The 15478-nt window shown below is 54.0% G+C and overlaps 1 protein-coding gene across 3 annotated transcripts; it reads right to left on the reverse strand.

Moving 5' to 3' along the window:
- Positions 1 to 204: 204 nt before the first annotated feature.
- Positions 205 to 14591, reverse strand: KCNK6 (potassium two pore domain channel subfamily K member 6). 3 transcript variants are annotated; one of them, XM_072779106.1, is made up of 4 exons: positions 14255 to 14591; positions 7448 to 7843; positions 7107 to 7326; positions 205 to 2050 (listed from the first exon to the last, which is right to left on the reverse strand). In XM_072779106.1, exons 1-4 carry the CDS (start codon positions 14574 to 14576, stop codon positions 2011 to 2013), a joined length of 978 nt encoding a protein of 325 aa, XP_072635207.1. In that variant the 5' UTR covers positions 14577 to 14591; the 3' UTR covers positions 205 to 2010. The 3 variants fall into 3 exon arrangements, with proteins under 3 accessions (XP_072635207.1, XP_072635198.1, XP_072635216.1); XM_072779097.1 differs by lacking the exon at positions 205 to 2050 and adding an exon at positions 2910 to 3551; XM_072779115.1 differs by lacking the exon at positions 205 to 2050 and having other exon boundaries at positions 3722 to 7326.
- Positions 14592 to 15478: the final 887 nt, after the last annotated feature.

Below are 15478 nucleotides of genomic sequence, written 5' to 3' on the forward strand. Positions count from 1 at the left end.
GGCGGCGCGGTGAAGGCGCTGCTCGACCACCTGGCGCCCCGGGCCTGGAGGACCGAGGGTGCTGGGGACCGGAGCTTGTGATAGCAAGGTCTTCAGGGGGTTCCCACGGGCTGTTCAGGCAGCCCTTACTCGTCATCTGCCCAATCGGGCTTTTTTTTTTTTTTTTTTCCAATCGGGCTTTTATATAAAAATTTTTCCCGAGAAAACGTTTGGTCTCCTCGTGGGAATTAATCTGACAGCGGCTTACCACCCTCCTCCTACGAACCAGGGCCACAAGCAACCACCTCACAGGGTTGTGGGGAGTCTATAACACGTGAGGAGTGCCTGGCGGAAATAAATATTCAGTAGATCAATACTTTTCGTTTATATTCTGATGCCTAACAGTTAAGGATTCAGGCCATGACTTCTTGATCAACGGCAAAGCTGACTTTTCCCTACATCCGTGATTTTCAGACTTTAAGGTGCATTAGAGCTTGTTGAAACAGGTTGTTGGGCTCCACCTCCCAGAGTTTGATTCAGCAAGTCAGAGGTGGGGCCGCAGAAGCTGTATTTTGGCAAGTTTTCAGGTGATGCTGATACTGATGGTCTGGGGACCACGCCTTGAGAACCAGCCTTCTGGGGGCACCTGATGGCTCAATGGTTGAGCAGCTGCCTTTGGCTTAGGTCGTGAACCTGGGGTCCTGGGATCTAGTCCTGCACTAGGTTCCCCACAGGGAGCCTGCTTTTCCCTCTGCTGTGTCTCTGCCTCTGTGTCTCTGCCTCTGTGTCTCTCATGAATAAACAAATAAAATCTTTTAAAAAATAAAATTTAAAAAAGCCTTCTGTGTACCCCTAGGACCTCAGGTCAGTTGGTTTCCAGAGCCCTGCACAATCTCCTGCCAGTTGTCCTTCCTACCCAGCTCATCTCCTGTCTCCCTTATAGACCTGCATGGTCTACAGCCCAGTCTCATGGAGGGACTTGAATATCCTTGATCAGGCTTGTTCTTTCTCCCCTCCAGGCTGTGTACGTGCAGTAACACCCTTTGGAACACTACTCCTTACCTTGTCTACTTGGCTGACCACTTTCCTTACCTAGAGTTTTGTCTGTAGTATACAATCGATCCCATCCCTTCCCTGAACACACTAGGCCATGACTGTTTCCCACTGAATCACAGGGTCCGTGAGGACAAGGCCTAGAGCTTTCTCCATCACTGTTGTTTCTAACTCTGTCCAACACAGCACAGAAGAGATGTTCTGTTTAAATGAACAGTTGATGGAAGTCTATGCCGGCCCACCCCAGCTGGCTCCAGCCCCACAGGTCATGGAGGAGTGACTTCATCTGAGAGAAGAAACCCACCAGCTACGTACCTGAGCCCTTCTAGACTCATGAACAGAGTCAGAGAGACTTTGGTATCCTCATGGCACACACACCCCCACCTCCCCTTAGGAATTCGCTCCTATCTTGATGCAAAGGTGCACCTTGCAGCATCATTTATGCCAGCAAGATTGGCAACCACCCACATGTCCATTAGTGAGATGTTGAAATAATTTGAGATGTGTGTCCTAAAGGAGGCACTGCAGACTGAAAAAAAAGGATATGAAATCTATTTGTGAAAAAAAGAAAGAAAGAAATCTATTTGTGTGTCTCTGGAATGATCTCCTAATTATATTGGGTTGGTGATAAAAGCAAGGTGCACATGGGGCGCCTGGGTGGCTCAGTAGGTTGAGTGTCTGCCTTCAGCTTAGGTCATGATCCTGGGGTCCTGGAATTGAGCCCTGCATTGGGCTCCCTACTCTGCAGGGACCCTGTTTCTCCCTCTCCCCAACTTGTATGCTCTTTCTCCCTCTCTCTCAAATAAATACATAAATTTTTTTTTTAAGATTTTATTTATTTATTCATGAAAGACACAGAGAGAGAGAGAGAGAGAGGCAGAGACATCGGCAGAGGGAGAAGCAGGCTCCGTTCAGGAAGCCTGATGTGGGACTCGGTCCCAGGACTCCAGGATCATGCCCTGGGCCAAAGGCAGATGTTCAACTGCTGAGCCACCCAGGTGCCCCAAATGCATAAAATCTAAAAAAAAAAAAAAAAAAACAAGGTGTAGAAATGAGAATAGTACTAAAAAAAGTATATATAAGTAGTATATCTGGGGCTCAGTTAGGCATCTACCTTTGGCTCAGGATGTGGTCTTGGAGTCCTGGGATCCAGTCCCACATCAGGCTCCCTGCTCAGCAGGGAGTCTGCTTCTCCCTCTCCCTTTACCCCTCCCCCTGCTTGTGCTTTCTCTCGCTCAAATAAATAAATGAAATACTTTTTAAAAGTTGTATATCTATGTATCTGTATATATATCTTATATAATATATATCTTATATATATGTTGCATATCTATATACATATATATCCTATACAATGTTCTCCCTCTTGAGGCAGCCCGGGTAGCTCAGCGGTTTAGCGCCACCTTCAGCCCAGGGCCTGATTCTGGAGACCTGGGATGAGTTCGCGTTGGGCTCCCTGCATGGAGCCTGCTTCTCCCTCTGCCTCTGTGTGTGTGTGTGTGTGTGTATGTGTCTCATGAATAAATAAATAAAATCTTAAAAAAAAATGTTCGCCCTCTGCTCATGCTCTGTCTCAAATAAAACCTTTTTTTAAAAAGTTGTATATCTGTGTATTATATATTTATTATATAATGTAAGATACATACACTATATATATCTCTAATGTATAATGTGCAGAAATGAGGATAACAATTAGTCAACAAGGGCAGCCCCAATGATACAGTGGTTTAGCACCGCCTGCAGCCCCGGGTGTGATCCTGGAATCCCGGGATCAAGTCCCACATCAGGCTCCCTGCATGGAGTCTGTTTCTCCCTCTGCCTGTGTCTCTGCCCCTCTCTCTCTCTGTCTCTCATGAACAAATAAAATCTTTAAAAAATAATTAGTCAACAATTTATTGAGTACCAGACACTAGTCTAAGAGGTTTACAGATATTAGTTGCTAAATTCTCTAACAAGTCCATGAGGTAGGTTCAGTTATCATCCCATTTTACAGATTAACAAACTCGGGCACAGGGAGGTAAAATCACTTGCCCAAAGCCACAGAGCTTGGGAGTGACAGCATTCAGACTTACACCCAGGGACTTTGCCTCTAGGGTCTGTGATTGTAACCACCTTCCCATACTCGATGCTACTCGAGCAGAATGAAGGAAAAATAAATGACACACATGCACAAACATACTGCTGTTATTTGCCCGGAAGCCCTGAGAAATTAGTCAACACAGCCTGAGTGTGGGAGAAAACCAGACTTTCCACCGTACACTCTTTTGTACCTTTTGAATTTTTAGCCTGCACTTTTCTCCCTCCCCCTCCCCCCCGCCCCGTGACTTGAATTAAATAGGGCCTGGTTTCTTTTTCTAGTGGAATCTGGAAGAAGCAGTGAGGAGCAGAAGCCAGATCACACAGGCGCCACCTGCAAGGTGAGAAGCGACCGTCTCCCCCAACCAGCTGTGAACGTTAGCAGCGAGGACAACCGTGAGGAACCAGGAAGGCTGGGAGGCTGATGATAGATTTCTGAGCTCCTGTGGGACAAGGGGACCAAACAAAACTTTGCTCAGATCCCAGTTCTGCACTTCCTGTGTGACCTTGGGCAAGTTATTCAACCTCTCTGGGCCTTTCCTCAACTGTAAAATGTAGAAAGTGTACCTAATAGAGTTGCTGAGGTTAAACAAATTACACACCAAGAGCCTGGAGCCGTGCCTGGCACATAGTAAATCCTTTATAAGTGTTTTCTTATAACTGTTATTGAAACAATCTTGGGTGACTTCTTAGCATGACTTTTGACAATGGTGAATTTTCTTTAAAATTCTCTCATCCCTTACCGATTCTCCCCACCCTCTCGTTTTTCCTACTCCCCTGGAACTCTTTTTCTGTCTCCTTTATAAACTCTTCTCTCTGGTATGAGGACACCAGTTGAAAGGTCACTGCCTGCAGATGGAGCCTTTATGTTAACTAGAAAAAGAAGCCCCTTTGGGTCATTTTCAGCCTTGAACTTCAGCCCCTGTGTGTTTCCACCCTGCCAGCCGGAAATCCCTTGTGTTGGTCCCGACCTGCACAATTGTACATGATGACCTTGACTGCTTCGTTGATCCATGTCTGCCCATTCTTCCCCTCCTGCCTTTCTAATAGAAGTCCAGTTTTGTTCACACATTCGCCAGCCTCCAAACCAAAATCTCAGCCTCAGCTTCAGTTTCAGGTGGCAGGGGGAATCCTGAGGAATCCAAGTTAATCATGGTGGTTCCATCACTCTGGCCAATGATTGGTTCAGGATGGGCATGTGAACCAATTTTGGCCAACGAGATGGAGGAAGTCTTCAGGGAGGCTCTGGAGGAAAGGTTTCCTTGCTTCCAAAGAGACAATCTGGGAAGAGACGCCCCCTTCTTCTTGCACTAAAAATTATCATGTCTGGTTTGATGCCTGGATCTGCAGCAGTTACTTTGGGGCCATGAGGAGAGCCCATGTGGAGCCAAGCCTTCAGCTGAAGGTGGCAAAACAGTGAGATTGGGAACCCCGGGCCACAAGACCTTGCTGGAGCTGTGGGTGGTCTCATGCCCAGAGCTTTCCCCAACTCTGGGGACAGGCAATATACAATCATCTCATTGTTTCAGCCAGCACTAGTCAGGATCTTTTCCTTGCAGCCCAAATCTTACCTTAGTTTTTTTTTTTTTTAAATGTTTCAAGTTTTCATTTAAATTCTAGTCAGTTGACATGTAGTGTAATATTAATTTCAGGAGTAGAATTTAGTGATTCATTGCTTACACAGAAAACCCCAGGGCTCATCACAAATGTTTCCTTACTGGTATCATATATAAATACCCTAAAGCTGACTTCCCCAGGCTGGTGTTCTCCTGGTGTTCCCACCCAGGGCTGCCACACCTACCCGCGTGGCCTCCGTTCCCCACCTGTCGCCAGCCTCAACCACACCCCGACGCCGTGCCCTGAGTTTCCTGTGACCTTCTGATGCCTTCCTCTGAATGTCCCTTTAGCCCCTCACACCCACCATGTGCCAAACAAGCCTCAACATCTCCCCTCAAACCTGTTTTATTCTCTCAGGTTCCTAACTCAGGGGCAGCCAACCATCCTCGCTTTCTCTGGCCTTGTCCCTCTCAAGACTGTAAGGCCTACACAGGGCCTGTCTGCTTGGCTTCCTGAGCATGACCTCCACTGCCCCCCCTTCCCTTGGCCCCGCCCAGGCCCTCAGTTTCCTGCTCTGTGGCTGTGCCAGCACGGACCCCACTCCCCCAGCCCCCATAAACCGCACACAGCCTCAGTCTCCCCACCTGGTCTACCTCCTCACAGCAGCTCAAGCCCAAACCTAACCGCAGCCCTCTCCTGCTCAGAATCTTTCCATGGCTCTCTAGGGCCCTCAAGAAAGAGGACAAGGTCCCAAGATGGTCATTTAAGGACACTGAAGATGCAGCTATGTCCACCGCTCTGCCCCCTCCTTCCCCCCTTCACCCTGGAGGCCAGTCACCGTAAATGACCTGTAAGAAGCTGACTCTCGGGATCCCTGGGTGGCGCAGTGGTTTGGCGCCTGCCTTTGGCCCAGGGCATGATCCTGGAGACTCAGGATCGAATCCCACGTCGGGCTCCCTGCGTGGAGCCTGCTTCTCCCTCTGCCTGTGTCTCTGCCTCTCTCTCCCTCTCTCTGTGTGACTATCATAAATAAATAAAAATTAAAAAAAAAAAAAAAAAAAAAGAAGCTGACACTCGACATGCTTTCCTACCTCCCTATGCATGCACAGTACCTTGCACAGTACCTTCTGCCTGGAGGCCTCTCATGCCCTTTTTTCCTGAATGTTATCCAGGTCCCCCTCAAATGCCCATCCCTTCTGTAACTCCCACCCGTCCTGGTAGAGGGAATGGTTTACCAGATGGCCGCATGGAAGCAAGTGCCATTACTGACAGCAGGTGGCAGCAGGTGCCACTTGGGGAGGAGGCAAATCTGGGGGCAGTGAAGAGAAAATCAGTCCTATGTAAAGAACCCAGAAGAGGACCTGGCTGAAGAAATCATCTCGGAATAACGTAGCCGGCTCTGTGGCATCATCTTTGAAGTAGCTACAGTTACTGTGGCCATTCTACAGACGAGGAAACTCAGAATCACAGAGGTGAAGTGACTGCCCAGGGTCAGAGGCAGGACACAGCCGAGCTGGGATCTGAGCCCAAGCAGGCTGGCTCCAGAGCCCAGTGTATGTTATGCAATTTGTCCCCGGCAAATGGGAACAGCTGTCACCATGGTGTCCCGGCTCAAAGCGGAGCCGTCGGTGCCATGCGGAACCAGGCAGGGTCCTGTCTCAGCTTCCTGCCTGCCAGGCTGCTGAGGAGGGCTCTGTTCTACAGGCCTACCCCAGGCTCTCCACACGGATCTTGCTCCATAAAGACACTTGAAGAAAACAAGTCAGGTCCACCTTCTTCCCCTGAGATGTTACCCTTTCTTCCAGGAAGCCCTCCCTGACCTTGCAGGCTGGATTGGGCACAGTTCTGGAGCTTCCTCCACCTTAGCCCTGACCTCTCTGCCTGCACTTTCTCTAACACGCTGCTGACCTCTCTGCCTCCTCCACTGAAGTCCCTGCCTGTCCTGGGCTGCCACTGTGGGGGGACAGGTCTGTCTTCCTCACTGGAATAGGAACCCATGAGAGCAGGGGCCAGGGCCATCTCAACCACTACTGTGTCCCTAGCACTGCCTGGCCTAGGGCCTGCGCAAAGGAGGGGGTTTGAGATAGTGAGTAGGTTCTTTCCATGTGACAGATGAGAAGACCAAAGCTCAGACAGGGGCAGCCACTTGCCCAAAGTATAGTGACCAATCAGGTGCCCGAGATGAGGTGTGAGCCCAGAACCTGCCTGAATGGGCCGGTGAAGAGTGGCTGAGTCAGAGAAGCGGGGTGGGGACAAGACAGTGGTGGTGCCCAGTGGAGTCTGGGACAGGGAAAATGAAGGACGGACGGCTGGTGGCAATGCCCCTCGAACCCCCCTGAACCCGGGCCTGCGCTCGAGGCCGGTCCAGTATAGCAGCACCAGTCACGTGGGCCCCTGAGCAGGCCGGGTCCAGCCAGCCTCGGAGTGCCTGCCCCAGCTACCTGGGGATAGAGGCGTAGTCCGGGTGGGAGTCAGCCGTGAGCTGCTGGTGCGGTTCTGGCTGGGGCCCCACAGCGTCCACCGGGTCATCCTCATCCTCTCTGGAGCCGGCGGGACATGGGCTGGGCAACAGGATGAGCTGTGTGAGGCCGTGCAGGTCACACACGCGGCGGAAAGTGTGCAGCACCAGCATCATGGCAACCAGGCCCAGGAAGAGGTAAGCTGCGGGGAGATGGGGGGGCAGGGGGGTGCTCAGAGCCACGGGGCCGGGCCAGGCCCCCCTGAGAGGCCCAGGCTGTGCCCCCCTCCCTGCCCCGGGTGCCCGGCCAGCCGCCCCACTCACCTGTGACCAGCACCTTGTAAAGGGCCCGGTAGGGCTGGTTGGGGGCCTCTCCGGGCACGTAGTCGCCCAGGCCGATGGTGGACAAGGAGATGAAGCAGAAGTAGAAGGCATCCAGGAAGCTCCAGGCCTCCTCCAGGTGCGCAAAGACGGCGGCCGGCACCAGGAAGAACACGGTCAGGACGACTCCCAGCAGGGCCACCAGGTGCCAGCGGGCCGCCCGCCGGAAGTCCCAGCCCCAGCGCAGGGTGAGCCAGGACAGGGGCGCGCGGTCGAGCAGCAGCGACAGGCGCTGGGCCGAGGACGTGAGCAGCAGCATGGTGGCCGGCACGCCCAGCAGCGCGAAGGCGATGGAAAAGGCCTTGCCTGCGTCGGTCAGCGGCGTCGTGTACCCGTAGCCTGGGGGAGAAGGGGAAATCCTGTCGCCCGCCAGGCGCCTCCCAATGGGGGTCTGCGGCCACCCTAAATGACACTTAATCTCCCCCTGGAACCTGTCCCTCCCACAGTTTCTCATCCCGTGGTGGCACCTCCACCCCACCCCACCCTCAGGCCCCGAGCCTTGTCATCCTCTCCTCTCACACCCACTTTCTGTCTGCGAGTGAATCCTGCTGTCTCAAACTTCGAGTAGCTTCTAAACCCGCTCGCGTCAACCCATCCCAGCCCCAGGGCCCCACTCTGGGCCTGTCTAGCGTAGCAGCCTCCTCCCTCCCTTCTCGGCTCCAGTCTATGGCCAACCCCACCACCCCCACAGCTCGAGGGACCCTGTGAACACCTGAGCAAGGTCATGATGCTCCCCCACTTAGAGCCCCCCTGTGGCTCCATCCCATTTAAGCAAAAGGACAAAGTCTCATCATGATCTATGAGCCCCACCCCCCATCCAACCAGGGCACTCCCACCTCAGGGCCTTTGCACTGGCGGTTCCTACCCCCCTGGCCAGCTCTTCTTCCAGGGCTGGTTTCCTCCCTCCCTTCCTTCCTTGAGGTCTTTGCTCAAATGTCAGAAATGTCAGCTTTTCACTGGGGATTTCCCTCACCACCTTATTTAAATTGTTACACCCTTTTACCCAACTTTTTTTTTTTTTTCTATTTTGGTTTGTTTTCAGAGCACGTCAATCTCCCTGCATACTATGTGGCTTACTTATTTGGTTAGTGTCCCTCTCTTCACCTAGCTGCCACTCCAGGAGGGCAGGGGCTTCTGTCTGTCTTGCTCACTGCCGTAACCCCAGTTTCTGGCACAAGGTGGGCACTTGATCAATAGTTGAAATAATCAGTGAAGGGGGCAGGCTCTAAACTTAGCTCAGAACCTCAGTTTTCCCTTCTCTAAAATGGGTGTAACAAGCCCCACTGGGCTCCTGGGGGACTGTGGAAACACAGGAAGGTCAGTGTGGGTGTGAGCGCTGCAAACAGAGAGAGGATGAGGGGAATTCAGGTGCTGGGGACACCGACACACTTTGGCAAGGTGTAATTTAAAATCTCTCTTTTTTTTCTCACAAATAAATAAAACTCAAGGGTCAGAGATATGACTGGGGTAGTAAAGGCCCTGGTCTATGTTGACAGTAAAACATCCTGCCAAAAAGACCACGGGTTCAGCCCTGTGATCAATAAGAAAATATGGAAACACTGCACACAAGTGCGGGCATTCACCTGAGCCTGTTTTCTACACAAAGGATTCCTGGTGTTTATATGCTCAAAAGAACTGAAAGCTGGTCCTTGAAGACATGTCCATGTTCATGACAGCATTATTCACAGTGGCCAAAAGGTGGAAGCAACCCAAGTGTCCATCGACAGGTGAATGGTAACAAAATGCGGTACGAGGGCACCTGGGTGGCTCAGTGGTTGAGCGCCTACCTCCAGCTCAGGTCGGGATCCCGGGGTCCTGGGATCAAGTCCCGCATCAGGCTCCCCACAGGGAGTCTGCTTCTCCCTCTGCCTGTGCCTCTGCCTCTCTCTCTCTCTCTGTCTCTCATGAATAAATAAGTAAAATATATTTTTTCAAACGTGGTATGTACATCCAATGGAATATTATCTAGCCTTAAAAAGCAAGTTCTGACCCATGCTACAGCATGGATGAATCCTGAGGACATCATGCTAAGTGAAACAAGCCAGTCATAAAAAAAGACAAATACCGTATGATTCCAGTTATCTGAGGAACTTCAAGTAGGCAAGTACAGAGAAATAGAAAGTAGAACGGTGGTTATCAGGGGCTGGGAAGAACGGGGAATGGGGAGATACTGTTCGATGGGTATAGTTTCAGTTCTTTCCTTCTTTCTTTCTTTCTTTCTTTCTTTCTTTCTTTCTTTCTTTCAAGATTTTATTTATTCATTCATGAGAGACACAGAGAGACAGGCAGAGACACAGGAGAAGGAGAAGCAGGCTCCCTGCAGGGACTCTGATGTGGAACTCGATCCCGGGGCCCCAGGACCACTCCCTGGGCTGAAGGCAGGTGCTAAACCTCTGAGCCACCCAGAGATCCCCCCTTTTTTTTTTTAGAGAGAGAGAGAGAGAGAACTCGCACACATGAGTGGGGGAGGTGGGCCCAGAGCCTGCTAGAATGGGCAGGTGAAGAGTAGCTGAGTCAGAGAAGAGGCGGCGGGGGGTGGGGGTGGACAAGGCAGTGGTGGTGCCCAGTGGAGTCTGGGACAGGGAAAACGAAGGACGGATGGCTGGGAGAGGGAGAGAGAGAGAGTCCCAAGCAGACTCTGCACCCAGTGCAGGGCTCGATCTCATGACCCTGAGACCATGTCCTGAGCAGAAATCAAGAGTTGGCTGCTTAACGAACTGAGCCATCCAGGCACCCCAGTTTTGACCAATATAGGACTTGAACTCACAACCCCAAGAGAGTTGCACACTCCTCCCTCTGACCCTCCCCTCCACCCATGCTCTCTCTCTCTCTTAAATAAATAAAGTCTTTAAAAAGAAGAAGAAGAAGAAGAAGAAGAAGAAGAAGAAGAAGAAGAAGCAGCAGCAGCAGCGGATGCCTATCCCCTTTCTTTCCTCCCTCCTCCTGCAGGCTGGAACACAGACACGAAGGCTGGAGTTGAGCAGCCATCCTGGACCATGAGATGACCTTGTGAATGGAAATTGCACAGAGGAGCACAGGGGTCTCTGACCATGCATCACCACTCTAGTCTTGGACTGACAACCTCTAATGTGAGTAAGAAATAAACTTTCAGGGCACCTAGGTGGCTCAGTGGTTGAGCATCTGCCTTTGGCTCAGGTCATAATCCCGGGGTCCTGGCATCGAGTTCTGCATCAGGCTCCCCATGGAGAGGCTGCTTCTGCCTCTGCCTCCCCCTGTGTGTCTCACAACTAAATAAATAAAATATTTTTTAAAAAGACAAATAAAACTTTCATCTATTTAAGCAACTGTTCATCTGACATTTATCACTTATGGCTCCGACCCTCATTAATTACAAGGATTTGGATGGAGAAACTCCAGCAGCCCAGCTGAAATGACAGGTTTGCAAATGACTTGAAAGCCTTGTAAACAGAAAAACTATAGAGTTCTCATAGAATGGAGGCTTGTGCCTCCACTGACTACCTCAAAGAGCCAAGTCCAAGTCAGGGCTTTGCCATGTATTCCCTGTTTGACCTTGGCCACATCCCTTCTCCTCGCTGAGCCTTAGTTTGCCCCCTGAGTACCGCAAAATGGGCTCATAACCAATCCTTTCCTCAAGTACAACTACAATCATCAATCCTCCCAGGTTGGGCCAGAGCGCAGCACCCAGCCAGGGCATGGAAAGAGTTAAGAGGACTGTGATGCTCACTTCCCCTCCCGGGTGGGCTGACTCCTCCACTTGGGCCTTAACTGCAGTACGGCTGCGCAGATCCAGTCTAGGCCCCAGGTCTTCCTCAGAAGACACGGGCCTATGACAAATCCAGGAACACCGTGGGGAAGGTCTCTGAATCACGTCTGGTCCTTCTGCTTCTCTAGATTCATTTAGGGTGCCCGGCTTCACCAACAGTAATGACAACCCAGGCTCAGTAAACCTGTTATTACCAGCACTTCACGCTGATGAGGACTCCCTTCTTGACCAAACGTCAGTCATCAGTCGGGTTCCTCTGCGCGCTCGTCTTGATCTAGGCCCAGCTTTCCCAGGGATCCTAAGCCAACTTAGTAAGAATCTCCCTCCCCTCTATGGCACCTCCTGGTCATTCTTCTATCCACTGACCTCTCACTCCACCCTCAGCTCTAAATCTCCAGCTGCCTCCCCTATATTCGGAGTCCAGGTCAGTCTCTCTTCCCTCAGCAGTAACTTCCCGTTTTTGACAAGTGTCAGAATAAACTTTTCTTCCACCCGACACACACGTATCCCCCTTCATCAGCATATGTGCTGATTAAAAGCACAGAACTCTGAGGCCTCATGGCCTCAGTTCAAATCTCCACTCTACACCTCCCTAGCTGCGTGGTCTTGGGTCAAGTGTTCAACCTCTCTGGGCTTCAGTTTCTATTGCTGAAAATATAGGGCCACATGTCGTACCTACCTCACAAGGCCAGTCTCCTGACTGTTAAAGGCTGTATGTGCTGAATCTGCTACAAGTTTCACTATTACTGTGAAGGAGGGACCATTATGATCTCCATTTCAGAGCTGAGGGAGGACACCGAAGCCCAGAGGAGCAGCAGCTAAGCAGACACCCCAAACAAAGCTTTGCCTGCCTTCAGTTTGGCTTCTGCACCTGTCCTGGCTGAGACGATTTCTCAGAAGCCAGGATCTGGGAGGAGGCCGAGGGAGACGCGGATGTGACCCAGTGAGGGCCAGGAGCAGGTCGGGCAGGCCCAGCCAGCTGGGTAAAACAGAGTGGTGAGAAGCATCTGGTCCTGCTGCCTGTGGTCTTGGTTTGCTGGTCCACACAATGGGGCACCCAAAGCTAGGCCACCCACTACTTCCCACACGAGGGGGAGTTAAGAGTCTGGGCCTGTCCCCACCTCTTTCCCCACTGCAAGTCCCCCATAGAGGTGAAGGGGAAGTTTGGAGGCTAGAGAAGGGCAGCAGGAAGACCAGCGAGACCTGACAACAAAGGAATTTCCCAGGTCTGGGCACTGAAGGGGGAAGGGACTTTCAGAGTAGGGTTGTGGGGAGGAGGTCGGCTCCACTTAATGGAGGGAGGTGTTAAGGGAAGGGGATCTGGAAGGTCAATAATCTGAAATCAGAGCCCACTGTCCTGGTTTGAAATGGATCCTGGTTTGTGGCTGGGGTCCTGAGGTCCTGAGGTCCTGAGTCCCGAGGAAGCAGGAGACAGGCACCAGTGCGGGCATCTTGTGGACCACAGATGGGACTGGGAGCAGAATCCTCAGGCAAGGGGGCTTCTGAGCCCCCGGATGCTTGAGAGGACCTGATGGGGGTAGACAATGCTAAGGAGATGATGGCAGGAGGTGGGTGTCCCAGGTCTTGGCTGAGAGTGTGAAGGGTTGAATGATCATGATCATGATAATGATCATGAGTGGGTACTGGGAAGGGTTCCTGGGTGCTGAGGACCTGGTGTGTCTTTGATGGAGGAGAGAATTTTGGGTCCAAAGCCAGCTGGAGCAGTGCTGGGGTGGAGAGAAAAGTCCCACCTGTGGGTCTGGAGAAGACTGAGGGGTGTCAAGTCCCCAGGAGATTCCCATTCTTAGGAAATCCAGGGTGGGCAGGGGGGGTCACAGGACAGGGGAGAACACAGTCCCTCAGCCGGCATGCCGTGGTGGGAGGTAAAGCGGGATTCTGCTCTCAACAACAGTGTGTGTGGAGGGCACTGGGATCTCTCCCTGATAGAAGGTTCAGGTAGCTCTGGGGCTCTAACTGAGGTAGCTTAGGCTCTGCCAGGGTCCAGAGAGTGGTGAGAGTCTCATCTGGGGGTTCTTGGGTTCAAAAAGGCCCCCTATGGAGAAGTCCCTGCTTTGGAAAATGTTGGAAGTTTGCTGGAGCTCTTTCTGGGGCTGGAGAGGTGGAAGCCCTGGCTCAGGGGTTTCTGGTTGGAAAGTCAGTGGTCCTTCCTGGAGGGTGCTCTAGCTCCCTCCACGATGGGTCCCTCCCACACATCCACAATTGGGAGCTGCTGACCCAGCAGCCCCAGTTCCGAGGCAGTGGGGGTGGTGCTGTTGGAAGGAAACCCCTGCCTGGAAGGCTCCCAACACAGGGGTGATGTCAACATGGAGGGGCCCTGTGTCTGCAGTCAGGGCTGGCTGCTGGGGAGTATGGGGAGTACCTGCTTCCAAATATGAGGATGAGGAGTGGTCTTCGGTCTGCAGGAGGACAGGGGCCCTTGCTGGGGAGTGGTCTAGGTCCAGGGGGCTGGATGCCACCGATCCGGGCCCCAGGTCCTTGTTGAGCGATCTGTACTGGCACTAAAATCTGTATGAAGGTGCCCTGAGAAGGTGCGGAGATTCAGGGTCCCCAGTGGGGCACCAGGGTCAGGAGGAGGCTGGGGTAGGGCTTCCCAAGGGGCATCCTCGAAGGACTTATCTGGAGACTCAGGAGACCTTGCGGGAGGGAAGGGCGGTCTGCGCCCAGAGGGAAGGGCAGAGGTCCCCGCGCGTCTGAGGTCCGGGGCCAGAGGGGGTGCGGGTCTCGGGGGGCGGCGGGGGTTCTGAGCGGAGTCCTGGGCCCAGAGGGGACTGGACGGACACGGGTCTCCGCGGGGATTCGGGTGGAGGAATGGGGTCCCCAGTGCTCCCTGGAAGCCACTCTGCGGGCAGCCGGGGCCGCCGAGGGCCGGGGGGGGGGGGGTCCCCGCTGGCGGGAAGTGCTCGGCTGGGGGTTCCCAGAGGGGGATCGGCGGGGTGAGAGCGTGTGGCGGACGCCGGGTGCCCGGGGCGGCGGCGCTCACGTACCCACGGTGGTGACCAGCGTGCTGGCGAAGAAGAGCGCCGAGGCGAAGTCCCAGGCGGGCTCCGAGGCGTTGGCGGGCCCCGAGGCGTGGGCGAGCGCGGCGCGCCCCAGCCGCCCGGCCGCCAGCACCCGCTCCACGAAGGCGTCCAGGGCGGGGGCGGCCACGCACGGGCTGCGCCGCAGCAGCTCCTCGCGCAGCGTCTCCAGCTCGGCCCGGAGGCGGGCTTCGTGCGGCCGCTCCAGCCGCGCCACCAGCAGCGCGCCCAGCACCAGGTAGACGGCGTACGCCGCCAGGGCGCCCGCCAGGACTGCGCCCCGCCGCATGGCGCCCGCCGCCCCGCTGACGTGGCCCCCGCCTCCCGGCCGCCCGGGCCCAGCTTCAGTTCCGGCCGCGCTCGAGGCGCCGCTGCGAGCGCCCCGAAGAGGAAGAGGGAAAAGAGGAGGGCGGGAGGGGGCGGAGCGCCCCGCCTCCGGTAAACTGAGGCACGCCCCAGCGCCAGGTGTGAGCGCGGGCGGGGCGGAGCCCCGGGATCCCGGACACCAACCGGATGGAAAGGTTGGGCGGGGGGGGGGGGTTGGGGCTTCCTCGGTTCCGCCGCTTCCCTCCCTCCGTCCTCCCGACGTTAGAGAAAGTCTGAACTCTTTCCCTCTGGCGGACGGAGAAGTCCCCCCCAGCCCGCGGGGCCACCGGGCAGGGTGGCTAAGATTTCGGGGCGCGAGGCTGAGGGGACGAGGGGACGAACTGAAATCCAGTCCTTGCTCGGCCCGCGAAGTGCTGCGCGCGGGAGGGGGGCTGCGCGCACCTGGAGGGGACGCCTGTGTACGTCACACCGAGGGGGCGCCCGGGGGCTCAGGGGGCTCCGCGCGCAGGACCCTCGGTTCGCGCTCAAGTAGTGATCTCCTGGGCTGTGGGGTCGAGGCCGGGTTGGACAGCGCTCTGCCCCGGGGACTTCTTGAAGATTCTCTTCCTCTGCACACCCCCCCCCCCACTCCGGGGGCGCTCTCTTTCTCAAATAAATAAATCTTAAAAAAATAATTCAGAGGGGCCACGCCTGGGTGGCTCAGTGGGTTGAGCGCCTGCCTTCGGCTCAGGTCATGATCCCGGGGTCCTGGGATCAAGCCCCGCACTGAGCTCCCCGCTGGATGGGCAGCCTGCTTCTTCCTCTCCAACACTTGTGCTTTCCCGCTCGCCTTCTCTCGCTTTCAAATAAAAAAATAAAATCTTA

The sequence above is a fragment of the Canis lupus genome, chromosome 1 (genome assembly GCF_048164855.1).
Source record: "Canis lupus baileyi chromosome 1, mCanLup2.hap1, whole genome shotgun sequence".
NCBI classification, from domain to species: Eukaryota; Metazoa; Chordata; class Mammalia; order Carnivora; family Canidae; genus Canis; species Canis lupus.

Bases quoted from the DNA above. Each gene is read 5' to 3' on its own strand.
- KCNK6 (XM_072779097.1), bottom strand. From the start codon at position 14,576: ATGCGGCGGGGCGCAGTCCTGGCGGGCGCCCTGGCGGCGTACGCCGTC. The intron at 7,327-7,447 runs GTGAGTGGGGCG...ATCTCCCCGCAG, and splicing joins TTACAAGGTGCTGGTCACAG to CTTACCTCTTCCTGGGCCTG. The intron at 3,552-7,106 runs GTAGCTGGGGCA...CTTGTCCCACAG, and splicing joins GACTACGCCTCTATCCCCAG to GAGCTCAGAAATCTATCATC.